Below are 23481 nucleotides of genomic sequence, written 5' to 3' on the forward strand. Positions count from 1 at the left end.
GCTCCTGAACAGGTTGTGGCTGATAGGAGTGGATGCGTCGGCGGTCGTGTAGCACCCTAGATTTGCGGCAGATAGGGGCGGATGCGGCCGAGGTCTCGTACCTCCCACGGATCTCGGCGAATAGGAGCGGATGCGGCGCCCGTCCCCTACCACCAGCGGCTTGCAACGCTTGCCTGCCATAGGCGGCTTGCGGGGAGTTCGTTAGCAACGCCCGAATCGTGCGGAGGTTTGACAGATAAGGATGGACCAGGTACCCCGATCTGATTTTCATTCATCAGTAATATCCTTTCTTTCTCCACGAATCTCATCTTCCTAATTCTTGAAGGTCGGCGTTGTCGAACCTCCGTGTGCAAGATGTCTGATTCCGCCGTTCAGGTCCATAGTTATCCCGAAGTCCATGACGATATAGCAGTGGTGAGTGCAAGTCCTTATTGCATCATGCCGCTACTGCAGACATGCCTTGTTATTTTGTTTGGTATGGCTTCCTTGTTTGTGCTAAGCCGTGTAGAATACTACTCTCCATTGGATCTACCCATATGATTATTAGTCAATATCTACTTGTTTATAAGCAATAGTATAAGTGACTACAGTGGAAAGAATACTTAGCAAATGAAAATGTGAATTATGGGATTGTCAAAGGCACAATAGATAATTGGTATTGTCAAAATATATATCACCAAGCTGTCGATCTCAGGATCTCATTAGCGGATCTCATTAGCCTAAAATAGATGTTTTCCTAGAATATATTTTTATGATTCACTAAAAAGAACAGATGTTTTCCTTAAGATCATATATTAATTTTTCTCTGCGATGTAATATTCATGCATTGTCAATCACTTATCTAGGCTCCCAGGTTCATGTGAACCCCCTATATCAACTAGGCTCCGCCACTGTTAAGTACAATTACCTTTCTTCAAACCAAGAGAAGTTCAGAAAGCAGTTTCTACTTTCTAATGCATGTACTGCCTATTGATTTCAGTGACTGATAATTGGCACAAACAGACAATTCACCATGTGGTTTATATGATGATCAAGTGACATAGCGAGGGTAACAAATTAAAGACATTTTTACACACAATATTTTGTGTACTGCCTATTGATTTCAGTTTGCAGCTTGCTTCAACTAAGACGTTGATTTTTTTTTCTTCTTGAAGTGCAGCTTGATGAATTATCATGTGCTGATGAAAACATGTCGGCCATGTTTAATGTGTTGAAGAAGAAAAAATCTGCAAGGCTTGAAAACCTAGTGTTGGATAGAAATTCATTTTCCCAAATGGTACAGAACATAAATAATTTGGCATTCCTTGTTTATGCTGGAAGGGTAGAAATAACTGTGAATGATGGGGGCCGTCATATTGTATGTAAGTGTCTCATTACTTGTTCTCTATTTCTGTTGCTGCAAATCTGTGTACTCTATAGCTTAACTTGATGCTATTATATTTGTTGGTATAGACCCAAGGAATGCACTTGCGGCAGAAGACATAACCTGTGGAAATGTAAAATACAGCCAGTTTGTATTCAGGTTGGATTTCAAGGACCGGCAGGTATGTACTCATTCATAACATTTCTGACCTTCATCTATCAGATTTTGGTTGCTATAGTTTTTTAATATTGTTAATGTTCTCATGTTCGATTTGTATCAAGAGCAGCTGGCTGTCCATATTACAGTGCAATATGTTTTTATCTTGTCTCACATTTGTTGGTAGATGATGATGAAAGACAAGGTCGTGGACGGTGAAGAGCCGATGCATAGTCCTCAGCTCACCACACATGGCACCAATGCCAGCAATACGCCACCAATCCAAGTCATGTAGGATGTGGAGGCGGCGGCCACCACCACGGCCAAAACGTTCACTATTATTAGCATCGAGATCATTGCACACGAAGTTTGTGAACTTTATGACAAAAAAAATTGTGTTTGTTTCCACTCAGACTATATTTTCGCGTATTATAGCCTTCGGATAAAATACGTGAGTCTTGAGCTTTGAGAAAAGAACACATGAATTTTTCCTCCAGCCCAAAATTTCACTAGAATTAGCATCGAAAATCGTTGCACACGAAGTTTGTGAATATTTGAATTACAACAAAACATTTTGATTTTTACATTCTAGCTATGTTTTCATGAGTTATAGCCTCCGGATAAAACACATGAGTGTTAACCTTTGAAAAAAAGATTTTTTACTCCAGCCAAAAATTCGCAAGTATTTGTACTAGGATCGTTGCACATGAAGTTTGTGCACTTTAACATTATGACAAAAATTTTCATGATTATTTATCTTTAGGCTACAATTTCATGAGTAAAACAAGTGTTAACCTTTCAAAACACGCAATTTTTTTACTCCGATCCAAAAATACACTAGTATTTGCAACGGGGTCGTTGTGCAACAAGAGTGCACATTAACATTACAATAAAAATTTTCATGATCTTTTGACTTCAGACTACATTTTCTTGAGTTATAGCCTTAGGCTAAAACCCATAAGTGTTATCCTTTGAAAAACAGATGATCTTTTTCCCCGGACAAAACGTTCACTAGTATTAGCATTGGGATCACTGCCCACGGCATTTGTGCACATTAACATTATGGCAAAAGATTAAATTATTTTTTGCCTTTAGGTTACATTTTCATGAGTTATAGCCTTCGACTAAAACCCGTGAGTGAACCATTGAAAAAAGCATGATTTTCCCCTGGCCAAAAATTTTACTATTATTAGCATCGAGATCATTGCACAAGAAGTTTGTGAATATTTACTTTATGACAAAAATATTTCTTGATTTTTTGCACTCAAGCTATATTTCATGTATTGTAGCCTTCGGATAAAACACGTGAGTCTTAAACTTTGAGAAAAAAATGCAAGAATTATTCCTCCAACCCAAAATTTCACTTGTATTAGCATCAAAGATCGTTGCACATGAAGCATGTGGATATTTCAATTACAACAAAATAATATTTTTGATTTTTGCATTCTATCTATATTTTTCATGAGTTCTAGCCTTCGGATAAAACACGTGAGTCTTACCCTTTGAAAAAATGTAAGATTTTTTCACCCTAGGCCAAAAATTCACAAGTATTTGCATTAGGATCGTTGCACATGAAGTTTGTGCACATTAACATTAAGACAAAAAATTTCATGATTATGTGTCTTCTGGGTAAATTTTCGTGAGTTATAGCCTTGGGCTAAAACAAGTGTTAACCTTTGAAAAATGCAAGATTGTTTCACTCCGGCCAAAAAGTACACTAGTATTTGCAATGACATTGTTGTGCAGCAAATTTTGCACATTAACATTACGACAAAAACTTTTAAGATCTTTTCCCTTTAGACTACATTTTGTGAGTTACTCCAGCCTTGGGCTAAAACCCGTGAGTGTTATCCTTTGAAAAAAACACATGAATTTCATCCCCGGAAAAAAAGTTCAATAATATTAGAATTGGGATCACTGCAAATGGCGTTTTTGCACATTAGCATTACGACAAAAGATTAAATTATTTTTTGCCTTTACGCTACATTTTCGTGAGTTATAGCCTTAGGCTAAAACTTGTGAGTGAACCTTTGAAAAAAGCATGATTTTTTCCGTCGGCCAAAACGTTCACTATTATTAGCATCGAGATCATTATTTTTTGCACTTAGGCTCTATTTTCATGTGTTATAGTCTCCGGATAAAACACGTGAGTCTTAAGCTTTGAGAAAAAAACACATGAATTTTTCCTCCAGCCAAAATTTCACTAGTATTAGCATCGAGATTGTTGCACACGAAGTTTGTGAATATTTGAATTACAACAAAAGTTCTTGATTTTTTTTTCATTCTAGCTATGTTTTCATAAGTTATAGCCTCCAGATAAAACACGTGAGTGTTAACCTTTGAAAAATCGCAAAAAAAAATTACTCCAGCCCAAAAATTCACAAGTATTTGCATTAGGATCATTGCACACGAAGTTTATGCACACTAACATTATGATAAAAATTTTCATGATTATTTGTCTTTACGGTACAATTTCGTGAGTTGTAGCCTTCGGCTAAAACAAGTGTTAACCTTTGAAAAAAAAATACATGATTGTTTTACTCCGGCCCAAGAATACTCTAGTATTTGAAACGGAATCGTTTTGCAGCAAGTATGTGCACATTAACTTTACGGCAAAAATTTTCATGATTTTTGCCTCCAGGTTACATTTTCGTGAGTTATACCCTTTGGCTAAAACACATGAGTTTAATCCTTTGAAAAACACATGATATTTTCCTGCAGCAAATAAGTTCACTTGTATTAGCATCGGCATCATTGCGTATGGAGTTTGGGCACATTAATATTATGACAAAAGTTTAAATTATTTTATGACTTCAGGCTACATTTTTGTGGGTTATAGCCTTAGGCTAAAACCGGTGAGTGAACCTTTGAAAAAAGAGTGAATTTTTTTCCGCCAGCCAAAAAGTTCACTATTATTTGCATCAGGATCGTTGCGCATGAAGTTTATGAATATTAACATTATGATAAAAAAATTCATGATTTTTTGTACTTAGGCTATATTTTTGTGTGTTATAGCCTTTCAGATAAAACATGTGGGTCTTAACATTTGAGAAAAAACGCATGAATTTTTCCTCCAATACAAATTTTCACTAGTATTTGCATCAGGATCACTGCACATAAAGTTTGTTAATATGTCAATCACAACACAAAAAATTTTGATTTTAGCATTCTGACTATATTTTCATGAATTATATCATTTGGATAAAACATGTGAATGTTAACTTTAGAAAAAAAATGCAAGATTTTTTTGTTCTGGCCCAAAAGTTCACAGGTATTTGCATCAGGATCGTAGCATACGAAGTTTGTGCTCAATAACATTATGACAAAAATTTTCATGATTATTTGCCTTTAGGCTATAATTTCGTGAGTTATAGCATTTGGCTAAAACAAGTGTTACTTAAAGTAGCATTTTAGAAAACACAAGATTGTTTTACTCCGATCCAAAAATACACTAGTATTTGAATCGGTATAGCTGTGCAGTAAGTTTGTGCACGTTGACATTAAGACAAAGTTTCATGACTTTTTTTCTTTCCGGATACATTTTTGTGAGTTAGCATTCGGCTAAAACCCGTCAGTGTTATCCTTTGAAAAAAAACACATTTACTAGTATTAGCATCGATATTGTTGCGCACAGAGTTTGTGCAAATTAATTAACATTACGACAAAATTTTTCGTGACTTTTTGCCTTCGGGCTACATTTTTGTGAGTTATACCCTTGGCTAAAACCCGTGAGTGAACCTTTGAATAAATGCATGAATTTTTTTATTGACTAAAAAGTTCGCTATTATTAGCATCGAGATTGTTGCGCAGAAGGTTTGTGAATATTAACGTTATGACAAAATTTTCATGATCTTGGGCTAAAACCTGTCAGTGTTATCCTTTGAAAAAAACACATGATTTTTTCCCCGGACAAAAAGTTCACTAGTACTAGCATCAGGGTCGCTCCCCACGACATTTGTGTACATTAACATTACGACAAAAGTTTACATTATTTTTTGCCTTCACGATACATTTTCATGAGTTATAGCCTTCAGCTAAAACCCGTGAATAAACCTTTGAAAAAAAAAGCATGATTTTCCCTGGCCAAAAAGTTCACTAATATTAGCATTGGGATCGCTGCCCACGGCTTTTGTGCACATTAACATTACAACAAAAGTTTAAATTATTTTTTGCCTTCAGGCTACATTTTCGTGAGTTCTAACCTTCAGCTAAAACCCATGAGTGAACCTTTGAAAAAAAAGCAAGATTTTCCCCCGGCCAAAAAGTTCACCATTATCAGCATCAGGATCATTGCGCATGAAATTTGTGAATATTAACTTACGACAAAAAATTTGATGATTTTTTGCACTTGGACTATTTTCATGTGTTATAGCCTCGTGATAAAACACGTGAGTCTTAACCTTTGAGAAAAAAATGAAAGAATTTTTCCTCCGACCCAAAATTTCATTAGTATTAGCCTCGGAATCATTGCACATGAAGCTTGTGAATATTGAAATTACGACAAGAAATTTTGTGATTTTTGCATTATAGATATATTTTCGTGAATTATAGCTTTCAAAAAAATATAAGATTTTTTTTACTCCAGCCCAAAATTCGCAAGTATTTGCATTAGGATCGTTGCACATGAAGTTTGTGCACATTAACATTACAACAAATATTTTCATGATTATTTGACTTTAGGCTACAATTTCGTGAGGGTCCAAAAATACATGTTTTATTGCATCGGGATCATTGTGCAACAAGTTAGTGCACAACTGCACATTAACATTACGACAAAAGTTTTCATGATCTTTTGCCTTCATGATGTATTTTTGTGAGTTATAGCCATGGACTAAAACCCGTGAGTGTTATCCTTTGAAAAAAACACATGAATTTTTTCCCTAGACAAAAAGTTCACTAGTATTAGCATCGGGATCGCTGCGCATGGCGCTTGTGCACATTAACATTACGAGAAAAGTTTAAATTATTTGTTGGCTTCAGGCTACATTTTCATTAGTTATAGCCTTCGGTTAAAACCCGTGAGTGAACCTTTGAAAAAAAAAGCATGAATTCTTCCCTCAACCAAAAAAAATTTACTATTATTAGCATTAGGATCGTTGCGCACGAAGTTTATGAATATTAACGTTATGACAAAAAATTTCATGATTTTTGCACTCTGGCTATATTTTCATGTGTTATAGCCTTCAGATAAAGCATGTTAGTGTTTGTATCATGATTTGGTAAATAGTTAGTTTTATTTGAGTAGGCCAGATTATTTCAAATAGCTGGTGTATTTTTGAGTGGTGTGGGTGTGGGTGCAGGAATCAGTAATGTACTGGAAGATTGTGTGTGCAAATCACTAGGTTATTGCAGCAGTTGACTCTGCTCGGAGATGGAGCGCATCAGTGTTGTGCATGCAGAGGTGCAGTAGATGCCTTGCCTGGAGTTGATGCCTTGATGGAGATGCAAGTAGATGGAATGCAGCTGTGTGCAGTTGATTATATGCGGCCGGAGCGGCAGTGGTGGTTGACGACGAATTGTGTTGGTTACATCTGACCGCACGGGACAACGAGAAAGTAGCAGAAGACATGGTCTGGAATTTGTGCAGAGAACACAACCGGATTGGTAAAACTGCATCCAGGATGAAGACCAAAAAACCGCCAGGGAGATCTTCACGCAGTAGGCAACGTATTTTACAGATATGATAATATTCCTATTATTTGGATAGGACACCGAAGACCAGACTGCTATGTATATATAGCGCATGGCTGATTAGATGGAGAACCCCGAACAATTATCAATCTACTATTAGTTTTCTTTACTTTTCAGTTCTTTTCTATTTTGCTTTCATAGCTGAATTCTGGCAAACCTAGAATTTAGTTAATCATTATTGTTTTACGCTGAAAAACGGTCGTGCTTCTCCATGAAAGCGAGGTTATCCTTTGCTAGTTTGCTTGGAAACTAGTCGTTCGTCATCACGTTAGTACGATATTTATCTTCTTTGCTAATTTGCTTGTAAATTAGTCGCTTGATTCCGCAGAAGTGAATTAATCTCGAAATCGGTTCCGCTAGCTGATTTTGATCTAATGATTTTGGTGACCCAGTTGATTACACCGCAAATCATTAGGTGATCTTGTGTTGACCATGAAAAAGCATCAATAGTTAGTCTTAACCTTTCAGGAAAAAAAAGCGCAAGAAATTTTCCTCCACCTGAAATTTCACTAGTATTAGCATCGGGATCGTTGCACACGAAGTTTGTGAATATTCCAATTACAACAAAAAAATTGTGATTTTCACATTATGGCTATATTTTCATGAGGTCTAGTCTTTGAATAAAACACGTGAGTGTTAATCGAGTACACCAGAGTCATTGAAATAATTACATCTCAACCTATGACCCCACCTGTTAGCTATCAAATCTAAGTATATTTTTCTCTCTCACCCCACCAAGTCGATGACATCGTTGGCTCGGCACCAGCCTCCGATCCCCGTCGGCCTTCCTAGGCTCCCAGCCCCTTGCCACCAACTCCTTACCTTCTCTCCGGTGACAAGATTGAGTTCTGTCCCCTCTTCAGCGACAAGCTTGAGCTCTCTCCCCTCTCCACCAACGAGATCGAGCTTGTGCCACATATCCTTCTTCAGTCGTTGCTCCCTTCCCGCCGTCATGATGGGCTCCCACCCCGACGAGGCATGGGCTGTGCAAGCTCATGGGCCTCAAGCTCGCCGGATCTAGCCTCATGCTCGTCGGATCCGGCCTCATGCAGCAATGGCAGGTTGCAGGGGCGGCGGGATGCGGAGATGGGCACGTCCTGCCATCGGCGGCTTTTTCCTCTTGCTTCTCTCCTAGAACCACCATAAACCATTGTTACCTCTGCAGGCTCCTCTGCCACCCTACAAGATTACTCCAAACCTTAGGCATGGCATCTAAACTAGCTGGAACTTGAAACTACAGGCACGTGGCACTGCATTGTACATGACCTGAGGAGAACAAGGTGAAGGGGCCTCAACGTCGCCAAGAGCATCACCGGAGTGGGGTAGTGCATGTCACCCTCTCAATCCCCTGTGTGTCGCCACGCACCACCAACTAAGCTGACTAGGGCCCATCCGCAGGCACGTCAAGGGGGCTACCTTCGCACCATTCGCTGCCATCCACATCTTGATAATTTGGACCATAGATCAATCATCTAAGGGCTAAAAAGAATTGAGGTGATGTGGCTTAATGAGAGAAGAGTGAATTAGTGGGGATGAACTTTATATATATACACAGAATCTCCAAGAAAACAATTTTGTAAATCGAGTACTCATAACGCTTAAAAGAACAATATTTTGCGCTCTATAGTAGTTGATTTGGAATTGCAATTGTACATGACACATCAATGCATGTATCAAGTATGAGAGTGATCCAATGGCTATTATTTTTATAGGTGACGTGGTTCTATGCATGCTGAGCTTTTTGCAATAACTACAATATGTTGGTTGTAGATGCACATGATATATGGATGGTTGAGATCAAAGTATGACAGAGATACAAAGGCTACTATTTTTTATATGATGCAACTCAATGCATATCTTTTGCTTCCAACTATATAGGATATATAATAGGGATTGTTGCGCACAAAGTTAGTGAATATTCACATCAGGATATAAAATTCTGTCTTCAAGCTAGAAAATTGAGTTATAGGACTGAAACCTGTGAGTATTAACTTTTAAAAAATTGAATGAACTTTTTCCTCACGTCCAAAATTTTACTAGTATTAGCATTAGAATCTTTACGCATTAAGTTTGTGAATATTAATATTATGACAAAATATTTAGAGAAAACACATGATTTTCTTTGTCGGTCACAAAATTTAACTAGTTGCGCATGATCTCATAAATTTAGCCCTCGAGCTATAGCAATTTCGTACCCCTCCGTCCCATAAAAAACCTAATCCTACCCATGAAGGTTCATAGTCAGGATTGTCTTAAGTTATATCCTTCCACAAAAATTCATGATTATTAGCCTTTGAAAAGAATAATATTTGTTCTAACCTAAAATTTCGCAAGTATTAGCCTCGAGACCAATCAAACAAAATATTTGTGAATATTAAATAGCCTTAGGAGAAATGGTTCAAGAAATAATTTCGTGAGTTATAACTTTGGATGAAAATTAATACACATTAACATATAGAAAATGGTGCAGGAATATTTTTCTAGTGATTAGGTGTTAACAATAGCATCAGAGCAGGTACAATAAGCTGAGGCTCCAAAATATGCCACATCATTTAATTCCTATGTGGAGAAGAGAGAACTCGGGAGAGAGAAATAAGCCGACGCTTATTTTACCGCTCGGCTACAGCGCAGCTTTTCACACATTTTGTGAGGCCAACCTAACACCACCCAATAACGTGATGGACTGATCTAGTAAAGTACGATTAGAAAATGAAAAACTAACACCGGAAGTTGTGTACAAATGGAGTGCAGCCTACTACTGTACATACTAGCTTTTAGTATTAGCTGCGCTATATGACATGGGCCGTTTTACCGCCCATTGTTAGCTGCATTATTGACCTTGCTCTCATAAAGCACAAAAATCATGAATATCAATCTTAGAACTAAAAAATTCATGATTTTGACCTTTAAGCTATAATTTCGTGTGAGATAGCCATTCAAGAGTATTAACATTATAAAATGACGCATGAATAGATAAAGCCTGTGACCAAAATTCAAAGAGTAATAACTTTTGAAAAAATGCAGGAACATTTTTTCTCCGACCCACAATTTGACGAGCACACATGCTTGGTGAATTTTAGCCACAGGAAAAAAGAATCTTGTGCTTTAAGTTTTAACCATATGAAAGAAGAGTAATAAGTACGAGTAGGTAAAAGTGGCCATGGGTACCAACAGAACGGGAAGTATGACAGTTTCCATAGAAATGGATCCAGTCCACAGCAATTAGCAAAATAACAATACATGCTCCTAATCGATACATGTGCTGTTCCATGTTGCATCATCACCAAGAAGGGAAGGGAAGGGAAGTGAGCCAAGCCAACAAAGTCCTGGCTGGCTGGTGTCTAATTCATTTTCTTCTTATCACGACGATGATAGTAGATGTAATTATTACTTAATCGAAGGAAGGAGCATATATATAGCGAAAGAAGGATAAGGCGGATATGAATGATGATGGATGGGCTACTCGGAGCGGGCGGCGAAGCGCTCCACCTTAGGATCGGAGAGGTTGATACCAACCATGGCCTCGCCGAGCCCGCTGCTGACCTCCGCCAAGATCTTGGGGTCGCTGTAGTGGGTGACGGCCTGCACGATGGCGCGGGCGCGGCGCGCGGGGTCGCCGCTCTTGAAGATGCCGGAGCCGACGAAGACGCCGTCGCAGCCGAGCTGCATCATGAGGGCAGCGTCGGCGGGGGTGGCCACACCACCGGCCGCAAACTGAACGACTGGTAGACGGCCCAGCTGCTTGGTCTGCATGACGAGGTCGTAGGGCGCGGCGATGCGCTTGGCGTAGGAGAAGACCTCGTCGTCGTCCATGTTGCGGAGCGCGCGGATGTCGCCCATGACGGAGCGGACGTGGCGGACGGCCTCGACGACGTTGCCGGTGCCGGCCTCGCCCTTGGTGCGGATCATGGCGGCGCCCTCGCGGATGCGGCGGAGGGCCTCGCCGAGGTCGCGGCAGCCGCAGACGAAGGGGACGCGGAAGTTGTGCTTGTTGATGTGGTGGGCGTCGTCGGCGAGGGTGAGGACCTCGCTCTCGTCGACGTAGTCGACGCCGATGGCCTCGAGGATCTGGGCCTCGACGAAGTGGCCGATGCGGGCCTTGGCCATGACGGGGATGGTGACGGCGCGCTTGATGTCGCGGATGAGGCCAGGGTCGGACATGCGGGCGACGCCGCCCTGGGCGCGGATGTCGGCGGGGACGCGCTCGAGGGCCATGACGGCGCAGGCACCGGCCTCCTCGGCGATGCGCGCCTGTTCGGGGGTGACGACGTCCATGATGACGCCGCCGCGCAGCATCTGGGCGAGGCCCACCTTGACGGAGAAGGTGGCGGACTTGTGGTTGGAGGGCTCGAGCAAGGCGGCACCGTTGGTGCCGGAGCCGTAGACGGTGACGACGCCTGTGCCGTCGGTGGCCATGGCCGGAGGGGAAATTTGGGGATGGGGAAGGAGAGGCCCTAAGAGCGCAGACGCGGCGGCGGCCGGGGGAGTGGGTGGTAGGGGTGTGGTGCTGCCTCGCTCTCCCCTCTCCTCTTATTATATCCACCGATGGATGGATGGCGGTCGGGGTGGGACGAACGGTCCAGATGCCCACCACCACACCACAACAAAGGACAATTCCGCCTTTGCTTCTCCTCTCACCGCCGTGGGCTTTGGCAGTGCCACTAGCCCAATACTCCCACTGCTCTACTACTGGTACTGGGCTCTTCACTACTTATTTATTTATTTTTATTTATTCAGGCTGGTGCCGACGACAACATACTGTCTGTGGGGGGCCCTCCTACCTCACCAAGCAGCAGCAGCAGATCTTTTAGTAAACGCCGTTCGAGGAAGGGCGGACGGACGGTCAAGATGACAAGAAGAGAAGTACGAGTACTTCGGACTACCTCCGTCCTAAAATATAGCTATTTCTAGCATAGTACTTTGTCCTAAAATGAAACTATTTTTCTACCTATCTTCTCCTCTTAACCAATCATAACCATTCTTTTTCACCTACTTTCTCTTTTCAACCAATCATATATTTTCTTCAATCATTTTCACATATTTTCTTAATACCTGTGCTAATCTTAAAAATGTTTATATTTTAGGACGGAGGAAGTATCCCAGTAGCAGGGCTGCTAGGAAGCAAAAATCCAATTTCACCTTGGTTTGCTCAAATTCACATGGAATGGCGCATTCTATATTATGATAAAAAAAAGAAAAGCGGATGATCGAAAGCGTGATGAGTGAGTGAGTGACTAGGACGACGGCTACGTCCGCTCTCCATCTCCTGGTTGTCCACCGCCGGCGACGCCCTGCCGCAGGTCGCCAGGTCCGGACGCTTGGTTCCCCTCCTACCACCAACCATCCTTCCCTCCTACTCTTCTAATTTAGGCTTAGATTTATTATCTTACAATTTTAAATCAGTTTATTAGCTTATATGATTTATAAGCCAGTGGAATTAATGACCTAAATCTAGTGTTGGAGTTATACATCTACCTTATATAAGCCAAAAAAAGCTTCTCCAACCTAGCTTTTAGCTTAATACTCCCTCTGGTTCTATAATAATTGATATTTTGAACAAGGTTGAGGTCAAACTTTAATAACTTTAACCATTAATAACTTCAAAAATATTTAGTTTAAAGAAACTAGAACAACATATATAGATTTATCTTTTAAAATACTATAATAAAATTAAACATGCATTTATTTATTGTGTATATTATAATAGAAAAATAAGGTCAAAAGTATATTTTGTAAACCGTGTCATTGTCCAAAACGTCAATTAAAATGAAACTGGAGGGAGTAGTGTTAGAGTGGCTTATGGCTTAAAAAAACAAACGAAAAAGCTGCTTGTTTATTTAGGATTTAGACTTTTCAGCTTATAAGTCTAATCAAAGAGCGTCGAAATCCCACGGAAAATAAATTTAATATAAGATATAACATATTATAGAAATATTATAGAAATGTGAATTCAAATATAAATTTATCCAAATTCATATCACTAGGATATATCATATCATGTACCATATTTATATTTTATAGGACGAGTGGAGTATTTATGGATATGAATTTTTTAAAATGTTTTATTTTATTCACTTATTTATTGAAATACTTTTAAAAAAATAAAGGTTTACAAATCTATACCCCTGTCGTTATTTAGGAGTCTGTTTTTATAATGTGACACATGCCTATTGGGGTATTGTAATTTCTCATGGCTATGCCTCTTGCTGTCCTCTTCTATAAAGGCTTGCCTGCAAAGAGCCCCTTGTAAAATGGTTACCTATGATATTTTGTAGACGCGCCTTGTAGGCTTTCGGAGGACGGTAACAACCATAGTTATTTTATAGCGACCCCATTACAGTTGTTTGGGAGGGCGGTAAAGGGGTCGCATATAAAATGATTGCGCGGAGGTTGTTAGCATGTGTCAACGCCATGTGCCACAGCATAAAAGGCTCTCTTGGGTCACAAAGGGCACTAGGGGTGTGCATTTGTAAAACTATGAAACAAAAATTATTTTTTAAATATTTTAATACATAAAATTAAAAATTAAAAAATCATAGATAGGCAGGCAATACCACAAACAACTACTCTCGGCCCACTGTTGACCTCCTAATACTCCATAGATATTAGGAGAATATCCATATCTGGTAGACATGGTCATCTCTCCTCCAACGACGCCAACACCTACATCCTATGCTCCTGCGTGCCACACACAGTGCCCACTCCCTCGCCGTCGATGCCTTTCTCTCGTTCCTAGACAACCATCCCGTCTCATCCCCAGCCTTCGACGCTGCTGAGAAAAAGGTAGAGAGACACAAAGAAAGGGAGAAGGAGAGGATGTGTCATCGATACGTAGGGTCCACCATTATTTATTTATTTATTTAGACTGAATTAGCCTAACATGTCGGTCCCACGTAGGGTTGTCAACGGGCCGAACTCGAGCGAGCTCGCCTGCCTAGGCTCGAGCTCGATACAAGCTCGAGCCAAGCCTATAAAATGTTCGAGCTTTCAAACAGATTCGATTCGAGCTCGATCAAGCTCGAGCTCGACTACCGAGCTTGATTTTTAATTAGAACAATGTATATTTCAGAGGATAATCTTTTAAAAATAATTAATTTAGGGTTCATCATATTAGTAGAAGAGGAAAAAAAATAAAATAAATATATAATACCAATACAAGACATACAAATAACATATTTGATCTCCCAATTTATTAAATAACAACAAAATATATTACTAGGCTCGTTAGAAGCTTGAGCTCGGCTCGACAAAGCTCGCGAGCTTTGGGACAGGCTCAGGCTCGGCTCATTTGGAGCTCGAGCCAAGCTCGAATCGAGCCTAGGACGAGTCGAGCTCGAGCAGCTTGTGAGCCTCGAGCTTTCTTGACAGCCCTAGTCCCACGCTAACTTAGCCTCCACGTCAACCAAAACCGGGTACTATGTTGCCCTGACATCTTGGGTACACCGGTTTTACAAATTGAGAGATATGTTATACATGTTATTGCGGTTCAGGAATGAATTTTAAACTCAGTGTCAAGACGAGGGACCTAAAATGAGTTTATTCCATCCTCCTAGTACTATGTCTGTAGACCAATTCATTCAATTTGGGCCTTTGCTTGGTAAGTGTACGTACGTAGACAGCAATAGAGAGTGCCGAGTGCTGGTGGCTCCTGTTGGTTTGGGTGTCACGTTTGAGCTCAGGGGGTGATGCTCATTGGCTGCAACCGGATAATGAGATGACAGTACCTGTCATGAAGACGATTTCTTCGCTCTAGTCTACTCTCTCTCCCTTCCACTTAAGACTGAGCTCTTTCCTCAGCTTTCCCAACTCATCTCTTTCATTTTTCACGCACACGCTTTTCAAAATACTACACGGTTATGTTTTTTATAAAATTTTTCTAAACGAAAGTTACTTTAAAAATCATATTAATCTATTTTTTAAAAAAAATTAATAAATGCTTAGTTAATCATAAGAAAATGTGCCGCTCTGTTTGCGTGCGCGGGAGGTGAATTCCCGAACACAGCCTGAGAGTTTCGCTAATACTCTAGTAATATATTGCGTTGAGTAATTTTTGTATAATGCTGGATAATCTGGCATTGCAATAATGAGGTAGTTTTTAACCATAAAAAAATCTCTAACTTTATACAGGTTATCTTCATATGTTCGAACTGACTCCACTCTTGATGTATATGATACTTTTCAAGAACAATATGATACTATATGCAACGATGTTGCACACCTGAAATTGGTAACCAAGTAACTTTTATTTTAATTTAGATAGCGTAGTACGTATAGAATTTTGTTCTAGAATCTATGTGATTTTAGAAACGTTTGATTATTTTATTGGCGTAAATTAGGAGTTTTTCCTATCATGCATGTTTTTTTTCTAAGAGTAAATTTCAGAAAACTGAAATTATAGTGATAAAACTATCAGTTTGCTGCAAATTAGTGATCTATTTCAGTTTGTTGCAACAATAGCGTGGGAAGTTATCACAAAACTGTAACTTTTACGTGATATGCTGCTATAGTACGTGATATGCTGTTATAGTTGTCATGTAGTAGCATATCACGTAAAAGTTGCGGTTTTGTGATAATTTTCCACGCTATTATTGCAGCAAACTGAAATAGATCACTAATGTTGCAACAAACTGATAGTTTGTCACTATAGTTGCAGTTTTCTAAAATTTACTTTCTTTTTAATTTATTCCTATTTACTTTCTAGACTTTTTGGTTGTGTCCACGGATAAAGGACAAAGATGTAATTCATTTCCATTATAGAAAAAGTAAGGCGAAAGAAAATTGAAAAAATTTAAGGGAGTTGCCCAATTAATGTAAGATATAATTGAAAAAAACATAGTATACATGTAAGCCAATTATTGTAAAATAATAAGTACAATTGAAAACTAGTCGTTTTTTTTATTTGCTGGAATTAATCAAGAGTAAATTGAACGTACGTTCCCGGCGGGGCATCATCAGACGACGGAGCATCTGCAAGTGAAGAGAAGCGAATATGCTTTTTATGTGAGTTCAATTTGGAGGAGGTGAATGATTCTCCCGGATAGCTCGTCCTAGCCTAGCCTCGCCGCCACCGCTTCCTCCTCCGTGGCACTGGCCGGCGAGCTCCCAAGCAGCCGCCCCCCTCCTTCCCATCGCCTGAAGACGCCACCATCCTCTCCTCAATCCGGCCATCGGCGCCCTTCTCCCACGCCCCCTACTCCGGGCGCCGCCCTCCCCCACCGCCGGCGCCGCTCTCCTAATATGGCGGCATGGAACACCTCCATCCTCTTGCCGCCGCCGCCGCCGTTGTTGTCGCGTGCTGCCGTCGCGACGCCCGCGCTCAATCCGTACCCTCTCCGCCTGCACCGCCGCCACCCCCAAAAGCCCCTCTGCCTTCCATCGGAGTCGTACCCTGCGGATACCGACGCCGACGCCTCGTCGGCCTCCCTCGACTCGAGGCCCCGCCGCATCGCCCTCTTCGTGGAGCCCTCCCCGTTCGCATACGTCTCCGGCTACAAGAACCGCTTCCAGAACTTCATCAAGTATCTTCGGGAGATGGGTGATGAGGTAAGCTTTTCGCCGGCTTTGGATTTTGGAATTTTTTTTCCCCTTCTCCATTCCTTCACTATCCTATCCTGGTCGGTTTCGCTTCCACAGGTCATTGTGATTACCACGCATGAGGGCGTACCTCAAGAATTCTACGGAGCAAAGCTAATCGGATCATGGAGGTAGTATTAATATAATAATATATGGACGCCATTGTTGACAGTCCGCTGACAGCAGCATTTTTGCTGACATGTCTTATTTGATTGATTCCAGCTTCCCCTGCCCGTGGTACCAGAAGGTTCCACTTTCACTAGCCCTAAGTCCTCGGATTATCGGAGAAGTTGCTAGATTTAAGCCTGACATCATTCACGCCTCTTCCCCTGGAATAATGGTAGCACAAAATTTCTACTACATCAACACTTTGAGTTTTCATATGCCACTTACCGCTTTTGTTTCCCCAAAACAGGTATTCGGTGCCCTAATAATTGCAAAGTTGCTCTGCGTCCCTCTAGTAATGTCGTACCACACCCATGTTCCAATGTGAGTTTCCTGAGCTAATACTAGAAGGCAAAGTTTACGACAATCAGTGCAATATCAGCATTGAAGGGTCTCTCCCAAATCACTGCCATCAGCTGCTTCATGATGGCATACTTGCTGCTTCCTCCATGTGAAAATTCTGCATAAGGCTTGAAAATTTTAGCCGTGCTCTTTTTTACTCACTACCAAAGCATCAATTTGAAAGGTGAAAAGGAAAGAAAAAAACTTCAGTTCAGTACTTGAATAATTCAGAAATTTATTCTTTATCTTCAGTAACATCAGTGGAAACACGATTCTGGGCTCCTAGGAAAAAAAATCCGTTGATGGCTGGTTTAAGTCCTATGAAATTATGGCTTTATCCACATAGCAAACTGATTCTTCATAACCAATGGCAGTTATATACCGAGATATACATTCAGCTGGCTGGTGAAGCCTATGTGGTTGATTATAAGTAAGCTTCCAGCCATGTCCTATGCGGATACACCTTTACATTAATACTAGCCAACTGATGCATTTCTCACTCCCCAAAGAATTCTTGCACCGAGCTGCGGATCTCACACTGGTACCATCAGTTGCTATCGGCAAGGATCTTCAAGCTGCCCGTGTTACAGCAGGTTGTCATGGCTATACATAGTTTTGTTTTTTTTTACCTTTACCATCTTATTCTGACATAGTTTCACCTTCTTTTGCTATTACCAATTTATTATGATGGGTCATATTTCCAGCCAATAAGATACGCCTTTGGAACAAGGGTGTTGATTCAGAAAGCTTCCATCCCCGTTTCCGTAATGACGAAATGCGTGCAAGGCTAACGTATGTAATCTCCTCTGTGCTCAGTTGCCTTTTTGCAGTACAGATGCAATGGTGCTAAATTGCTACTGGTTGTTGCCTCATTCATTATGTAGAGAATATTTTGAAATGAGCAATTATATTCCCTGTCTAACAGCATGCTTATACTTTCCCTTTTCCTTTATCAGTAACGGTGAACCAGAAAAACCGCTTATACTGTATGTTGGTCGTTTGGGAGTTGAGAAAAGCTTAGACTTTCTTAAGAGGTGAGCTCATGCTGTGAATTTTGTCTGATTTTTTAAAAATGCTGCAGTGCACACTGCGAGGTATTTTTGGAAATATTTACTAACTTCTCATGGCCCAATTGTGTCTGATTTCTACAGTGCATATTGTAGAAACATTCCCTAACTTCTCACGGTTTTTTTTGGCCACAATATTTTGTTGGCATACTTTTGCTTTCTGCTGATATCTGTTGTTGATTCTTCTCCTGAGCTATATCCTGTATTTATTTAGCATCATTCACTGTTCACTTCATTTCTATTTTTCTTAGGGTCATGGACCGACTTCCAGGATCAAGAATCGCATTTGTTGGTGATGGGCCATTCAGGTGAGTATTGCAGAACCATGTAGTTAGGGGTATTGTTTCATTGCAACACTCGAGTTAGGCAATATGATCTCTCATGGCTACCATTCGGTTCTTTCCACAGCTGTGGTGTACCACACTTTGTAACACATTGCCATACCTTTTATAGATTCATATTCTTGCCCAATTCTAGCACAGTCTGGTCATCATTTCTCCACCTCAGAAAAGGTGTTCTTGGCACAGTTTAGCCCCTCAAAAAAGGCAACCAAACATGATACTCACTAGAGGAAACATTCTTGTGAGGTTCCAAATGTTGTACTAGTTTTGTATAAAAAAAACTAGGGCGGCTGGCCATATGCTCTTATCATCCCCAAGTAGGAAAAGTGAATTTAAACTAGCAAATGAAATGCACAAGGTGAACTTGTATTTTCTCATGATTGTTTATTTGTGCACTGGATATGTGAGTTGGTCTTGGCTATTTTCTGTGCAGGGCTGAACTCCAACTGATGTTCACGGGAATGCCTGCAGTGTTCACTGGTACATTACAAGGAGAAGAGCTATCGCAGGCCTATGCCAGTGGGGATGTGTTTGTGATGCCTTCTGAGTCAGAAACGCTTGGTTTTGTTGTGTTGGAGGCTATGTCATCAGGAGTTCCCGTAGTTGCAGCTCGTGCTGGAGGAATACCTGATATTATACCAGAGGATCAGGAGGGTAAGACCAGCTTTCTGTACACACCAGGAGATGTTGATGACTGTGTTAGCAAGATCGAACGTCTCTTGACATGCGAAGAGTTGAGAGAGACAATGCGGAAGGCTGCCAGAAAGGAGATGGAGAAGTTTGATTGGAGAGCAGCTACGAGGAAAATTCGGAACGAGCAGTACAGTGCCGCGATTTGGTTCTGGCGCAAGAAGAGGGCACAGCTATTGAGACCCATCCAGTGGGTGTCCCGGAGGCTGTTCAGGCCTACACCTGCACCTTCCACCATGAATCAATCATAAATTCATCATATTCATGAATCATGATGCTCGATTCTGTCAGTTGGAAGCAGGTCGATCAAATTTTAGTCAGATATATAAACTTGTTAATGTGCCCCTGTGATGTGAGAATATGTAAGCTCAAGCATATCGGATGAAGGAAGGTGAGGCGAAGTTCATTGAACATAATGTGTAAGGCACCGTTCAATATGCTGTCTTTGCTTGCCTTCAACACAAGAGTGTTCCTACAATACTGACGAAATATCAACCTGTGAATTTGTGAATGATAATTATATGAAAAGCAAAGCATAGGTTTTTAGGTGGCGTTTGTGCCTCCAGCCATATATTGTAAATCGCCGTGGTATTCCACCTTGCTTGCTTCATTGTTGATTGTTGTATTTAGGGATTGTAAACACCCTCTAGTGGATGTTTGAATGGGAGGAACTTTGTAATTGTTAAATTCTACAGGATTTTTTTTCATCACTATAGAATACACAAAAAAATGAAATCCTATTAAATCTTCTATTTATTTTCATAACCTTCCCGTTCCACTTTTGTGAACGGTTATCCATCTATGAGCTATTATTTTTGCCTTCCTTCTTACCATTTTGTTTTTGATAAAAAAGAAGATAAATAACTAAAGCGCTTACAAACACTGGCCAGGTATTATTTGTTGAGAAAATCCAAGAAATACCATTGACAAATGTTCAATTCTTAGAGGGGAATTTAACTATTTGCCACTATTGTATTTGCCACTTATCCAAATGCTCTTATTAGATTTGCTTTTTTTTGCCCTTCTAAAGTGATGGCTTCTTATTTGTCACTTTTGCCTACGTGGCGAACCATTGTAAATATCGATGTGGGGCCCACTAATCAGTCTCACAAACTCTCCCCTTCCTCTCTCCCTTTGGCCCAGCCAGCCCCGCCGTCCTCGCCTTCGTTGATCCTCGGCGGTTGACGGCGACCCTCCTTTCGGCGGCAGCGCGGGTGCTTGGTGATGGCGTGACCAGGAGGCTCCTCGAGATCCCCGGCCACCGAGGGAAGGGCCGCTGGAGCTCGCGGGACACCGGACATGGAGAGAGGATTGTCCGTCGTCACCACACGCCCGCCGCCAGAGCTTGCGGGATGTCGGGCATGGAGGGAGCTTAGCCGGCGTCAGGCTTGGAGGGAGGTAGGGAGCTCGTGGAGAGAGGCGTGCGCACGGGAGCTCACCGGCGCCGGGCTTGGAGGGAGGCAGGGAGGGATGCCAGACTGGGAGCCAGCTCCTCCCCGTCGACGAGCTGGAGGATGAGGAGAAAGCTAAAGTGAAGGGGAGAGGCAAAATTGTGGGTCCTACTCTGCATTTTAGAATTGTAAGCCACGTTGGCATGCCATGCTAGCAAAAATGGCAAATAGTTAAGAAGCCATCACCTTATAGGGAAAAAAATAAAGACAAATCTAATAGGGGCATTTGGATAAGTGACAAATGCGATAGTACACCATCGACAAGTCTGAGTTCTACGAAATGCTATTGTACATGCAAGTTTGTCCCGGGTTCCATTAGCAGCCCTTTGTTAAATGCTATAGGATAACAATGCATTATATGGCGTTGGGTGGATGGAACCCTAACGACGATGATATATCTAGAACAAAGTCGCTTGTACGATAACATTTAATCAAACTCACACTAATCGATGTTATTTCTTAGAATTAGACGCTTGTCAATGGCATTTCTTTAATTTTCCCTTATTTATTAGTTAACTCCATCCATCCAAAAATAAAATGAATACTACATGAAAAATCGATCTTATAACCTTTGGCTAACATTATATTAATATCTTCTTTTTATAAAGCTAATACACACCAAAAACCTAAAGCTCAACATGCAAGCATAATATTTATTAGCACTCCTAAAATATATATGCAAGCATGCCACATCAACCCATTAAACACACAAAGCTCAACATGCAAGCATATAGTAATTATGTCTATAATTCTAAAACTAAACATACACATGCTAAATCATCATTCTTAAATCATTTTCATAATATTTCAATCTAAATCATTTCATCATTTCTCCAATATCTAACACATATCCTGCAGCAAAGTGGGAGCATCATCTAGTAATATCTGTGTTTAGTGCCATGCTTTTCATACCACTAAATCCGTATTTCAAAATACTATAATGTGATGCTATTTTGAAGTTGTGATAACATATAATGAACATTTTTTTTGGTCAAAGTATGGTATTGGAGCCATGTGGAAATGTATAGGTCTTTTAATTTATATAGGACAGAGGGAGTAGATGATTTTGATTATAATAAAAGGTGATTTCGATTTGAGAATTAATTTTATTTTTTTTACTCATGAGTCATGACTGCTGTCTTGACAAATAAAATCCACTTGAGATAATTCTTTTTTAAAAGAAAAATCAAACTTAAAACTTAAAATCCTTTTTTATTATAACATGAATGAGAATGTGAGAATACAAGCAAGACACACATGCGAGAGAATTCTCATTAACGCATCTTGATTTATGTTGGCTGCAATAAAACACATATTGACTTAGGTTGCAATAAAACACACTATCTCTTCTCTACTATTATAAAAATTAAAGATATTTTTGTTAGAATTTGGGTACATCATTCGTATTTGAATCGGTTTTAATTTTTATGTTTATGTCAAATCCTTTCCTTTTTATGTTAGAGTGTCCCTCTTATCCGAGACACGAATTAATTGGACCTGCATCTTTTCACGCGCCCCTTGCTGCACGTAGCAATTGGGCTCACGCCTGAGTCTGTTTTCCACACGCGCCTTTGTGCATCGCTGCGATTGGGCCTGCGACGCCCTCGCGCACGTGATTTGCCCTTGCCACATGTCCGATTGGGACTGCGTCGCCCTCGCCCGTAATTTTAAAATTGAAGATGTTTTTTTTCAAAACTATGGTACGTCATCCGTATCCGATTCCCATCATTTCTAACATTCATTGCGAAGTCACGACTCGTGAGCGAACTACGAAAGAGAGTCCGTGTGATGTGGATACCAAGCGAATGACCGTGTGGATATCACGTGCGTAGTTGCCTAGATCATCCAATTCTATTCGTATTATTACACCGCATAATTCTTGGGACATGTTAGCATGATTTCAAGTCAGTCTCCACACATGCTCGCACGTACTAACAGGGATATCGTTACAATAATCCATAAGAATCATTTTTTACTTTTGAAAAGAACATGCCGACCAAAATAAAAGATAATTGAAGTTGCTAATTATGTCCGTCATCAATTCCTGCCTGACTTGAGATTAAGTTGGACGACAAATCTAGCTCATATTTGAAGGCCTCATTGTTTGGCTTATGCTTATTACTATAAGCCAAAATTTAAATTTTAGAACTTAATTTTGAATTTGAATTTTTGGTTTTTTATCATACTTTATTTTATAGATTTTGCTTTCGAGTCGTTAAGAACAAATATTTGCACACAAATAGTCTTTATTTAGAAATAAGTGATTAGTATAAGCTCATGAATAAACGAAACAATAGGCTGTGATTAATCCACGACACATATGCACAAATCAAATTGGTTTTACTCGTGGTAACGCAAGGGTATCTTTTCTAGTCCATTAAAAAAAATCAACTTATGCTTACAAATCTAGTCTAAGATAGTAACAAGTATTTGATTTTTTTTACGAAGGAAGCAGTTTAATGTGAATGAAAAAAGTCACCCCAAGTTAAATCCACAGCAAATATATCAATGTTAAAACCTCAAATGGCTCGCTATAATCGGTGAACTTGGCATGGCCTAATATATTTTAACCCACTCAAATCAAAATTGAAGTCCAAAATTTATGAAAAAAAAGGTTGAAGTATGAATGGTTTTTAATTTTA

The 23481-nt window shown here is 40.3% G+C and overlaps 3 protein-coding genes across 3 annotated transcripts; 2 read left to right on the forward strand and 1 right to left on the reverse strand.

The window, feature by feature from the left end:
- The first annotated feature begins 354 nt into the window (after positions 1–354).
- Positions 355–1814, forward strand: LOC127778414 (non-structural maintenance of chromosomes element 4 homolog B-like). Its single transcript, XM_052305011.1, has 4 exons — positions 355–393; positions 1160–1361; positions 1453–1544; positions 1707–1814. The coding sequence occupies exons 1-4, from the start codon at positions 355–357 to the stop codon at positions 1812–1814; spliced, it is 441 nt and encodes a 146-aa protein (XP_052160971.1).
- An 8569-nt stretch (positions 1815–10383) lies between these two features.
- Positions 10384–11734, reverse strand: LOC127779169 (probable pyridoxal 5'-phosphate synthase subunit PDX1.1). Its single transcript, XM_052305886.1, has one exon. It carries the CDS (start codon positions 11624–11626, stop codon positions 10670–10672), a length of 957 nt encoding a protein of 318 aa, XP_052161846.1. The 5' UTR covers positions 11627–11734; the 3' UTR covers positions 10384–10669.
- Positions 11735–16188: 4454 nt separating this feature from the next.
- LOC127779168 (sulfoquinovosyl transferase SQD2-like) lies at positions 16189–20123 on the forward strand. Its single transcript, XM_052305885.1, has 10 exons — positions 16189–16753; positions 16844–16914; positions 17006–17123; positions 17199–17272; positions 17665–17720; positions 17800–17883; positions 17995–18082; positions 18247–18324; positions 18609–18665; positions 19132–20123. The coding sequence occupies exons 1-10, from the start codon at positions 16448–16450 to the stop codon at positions 19637–19639; spliced, it is 1440 nt and encodes a 479-aa protein (XP_052161845.1). The 5' UTR covers positions 16189–16447; the 3' UTR covers positions 19640–20123.
- The last annotated feature ends 3358 nt before the right edge of the window (positions 20124–23481 follow it).

The sequence above is a fragment of the Oryza glaberrima genome, chromosome 7, assembly GCF_000147395.1.
Source record: "Oryza glaberrima chromosome 7, OglaRS2, whole genome shotgun sequence".
Taxonomy (NCBI): domain Eukaryota; kingdom Viridiplantae; phylum Streptophyta; class Magnoliopsida; order Poales; family Poaceae; genus Oryza; species Oryza glaberrima.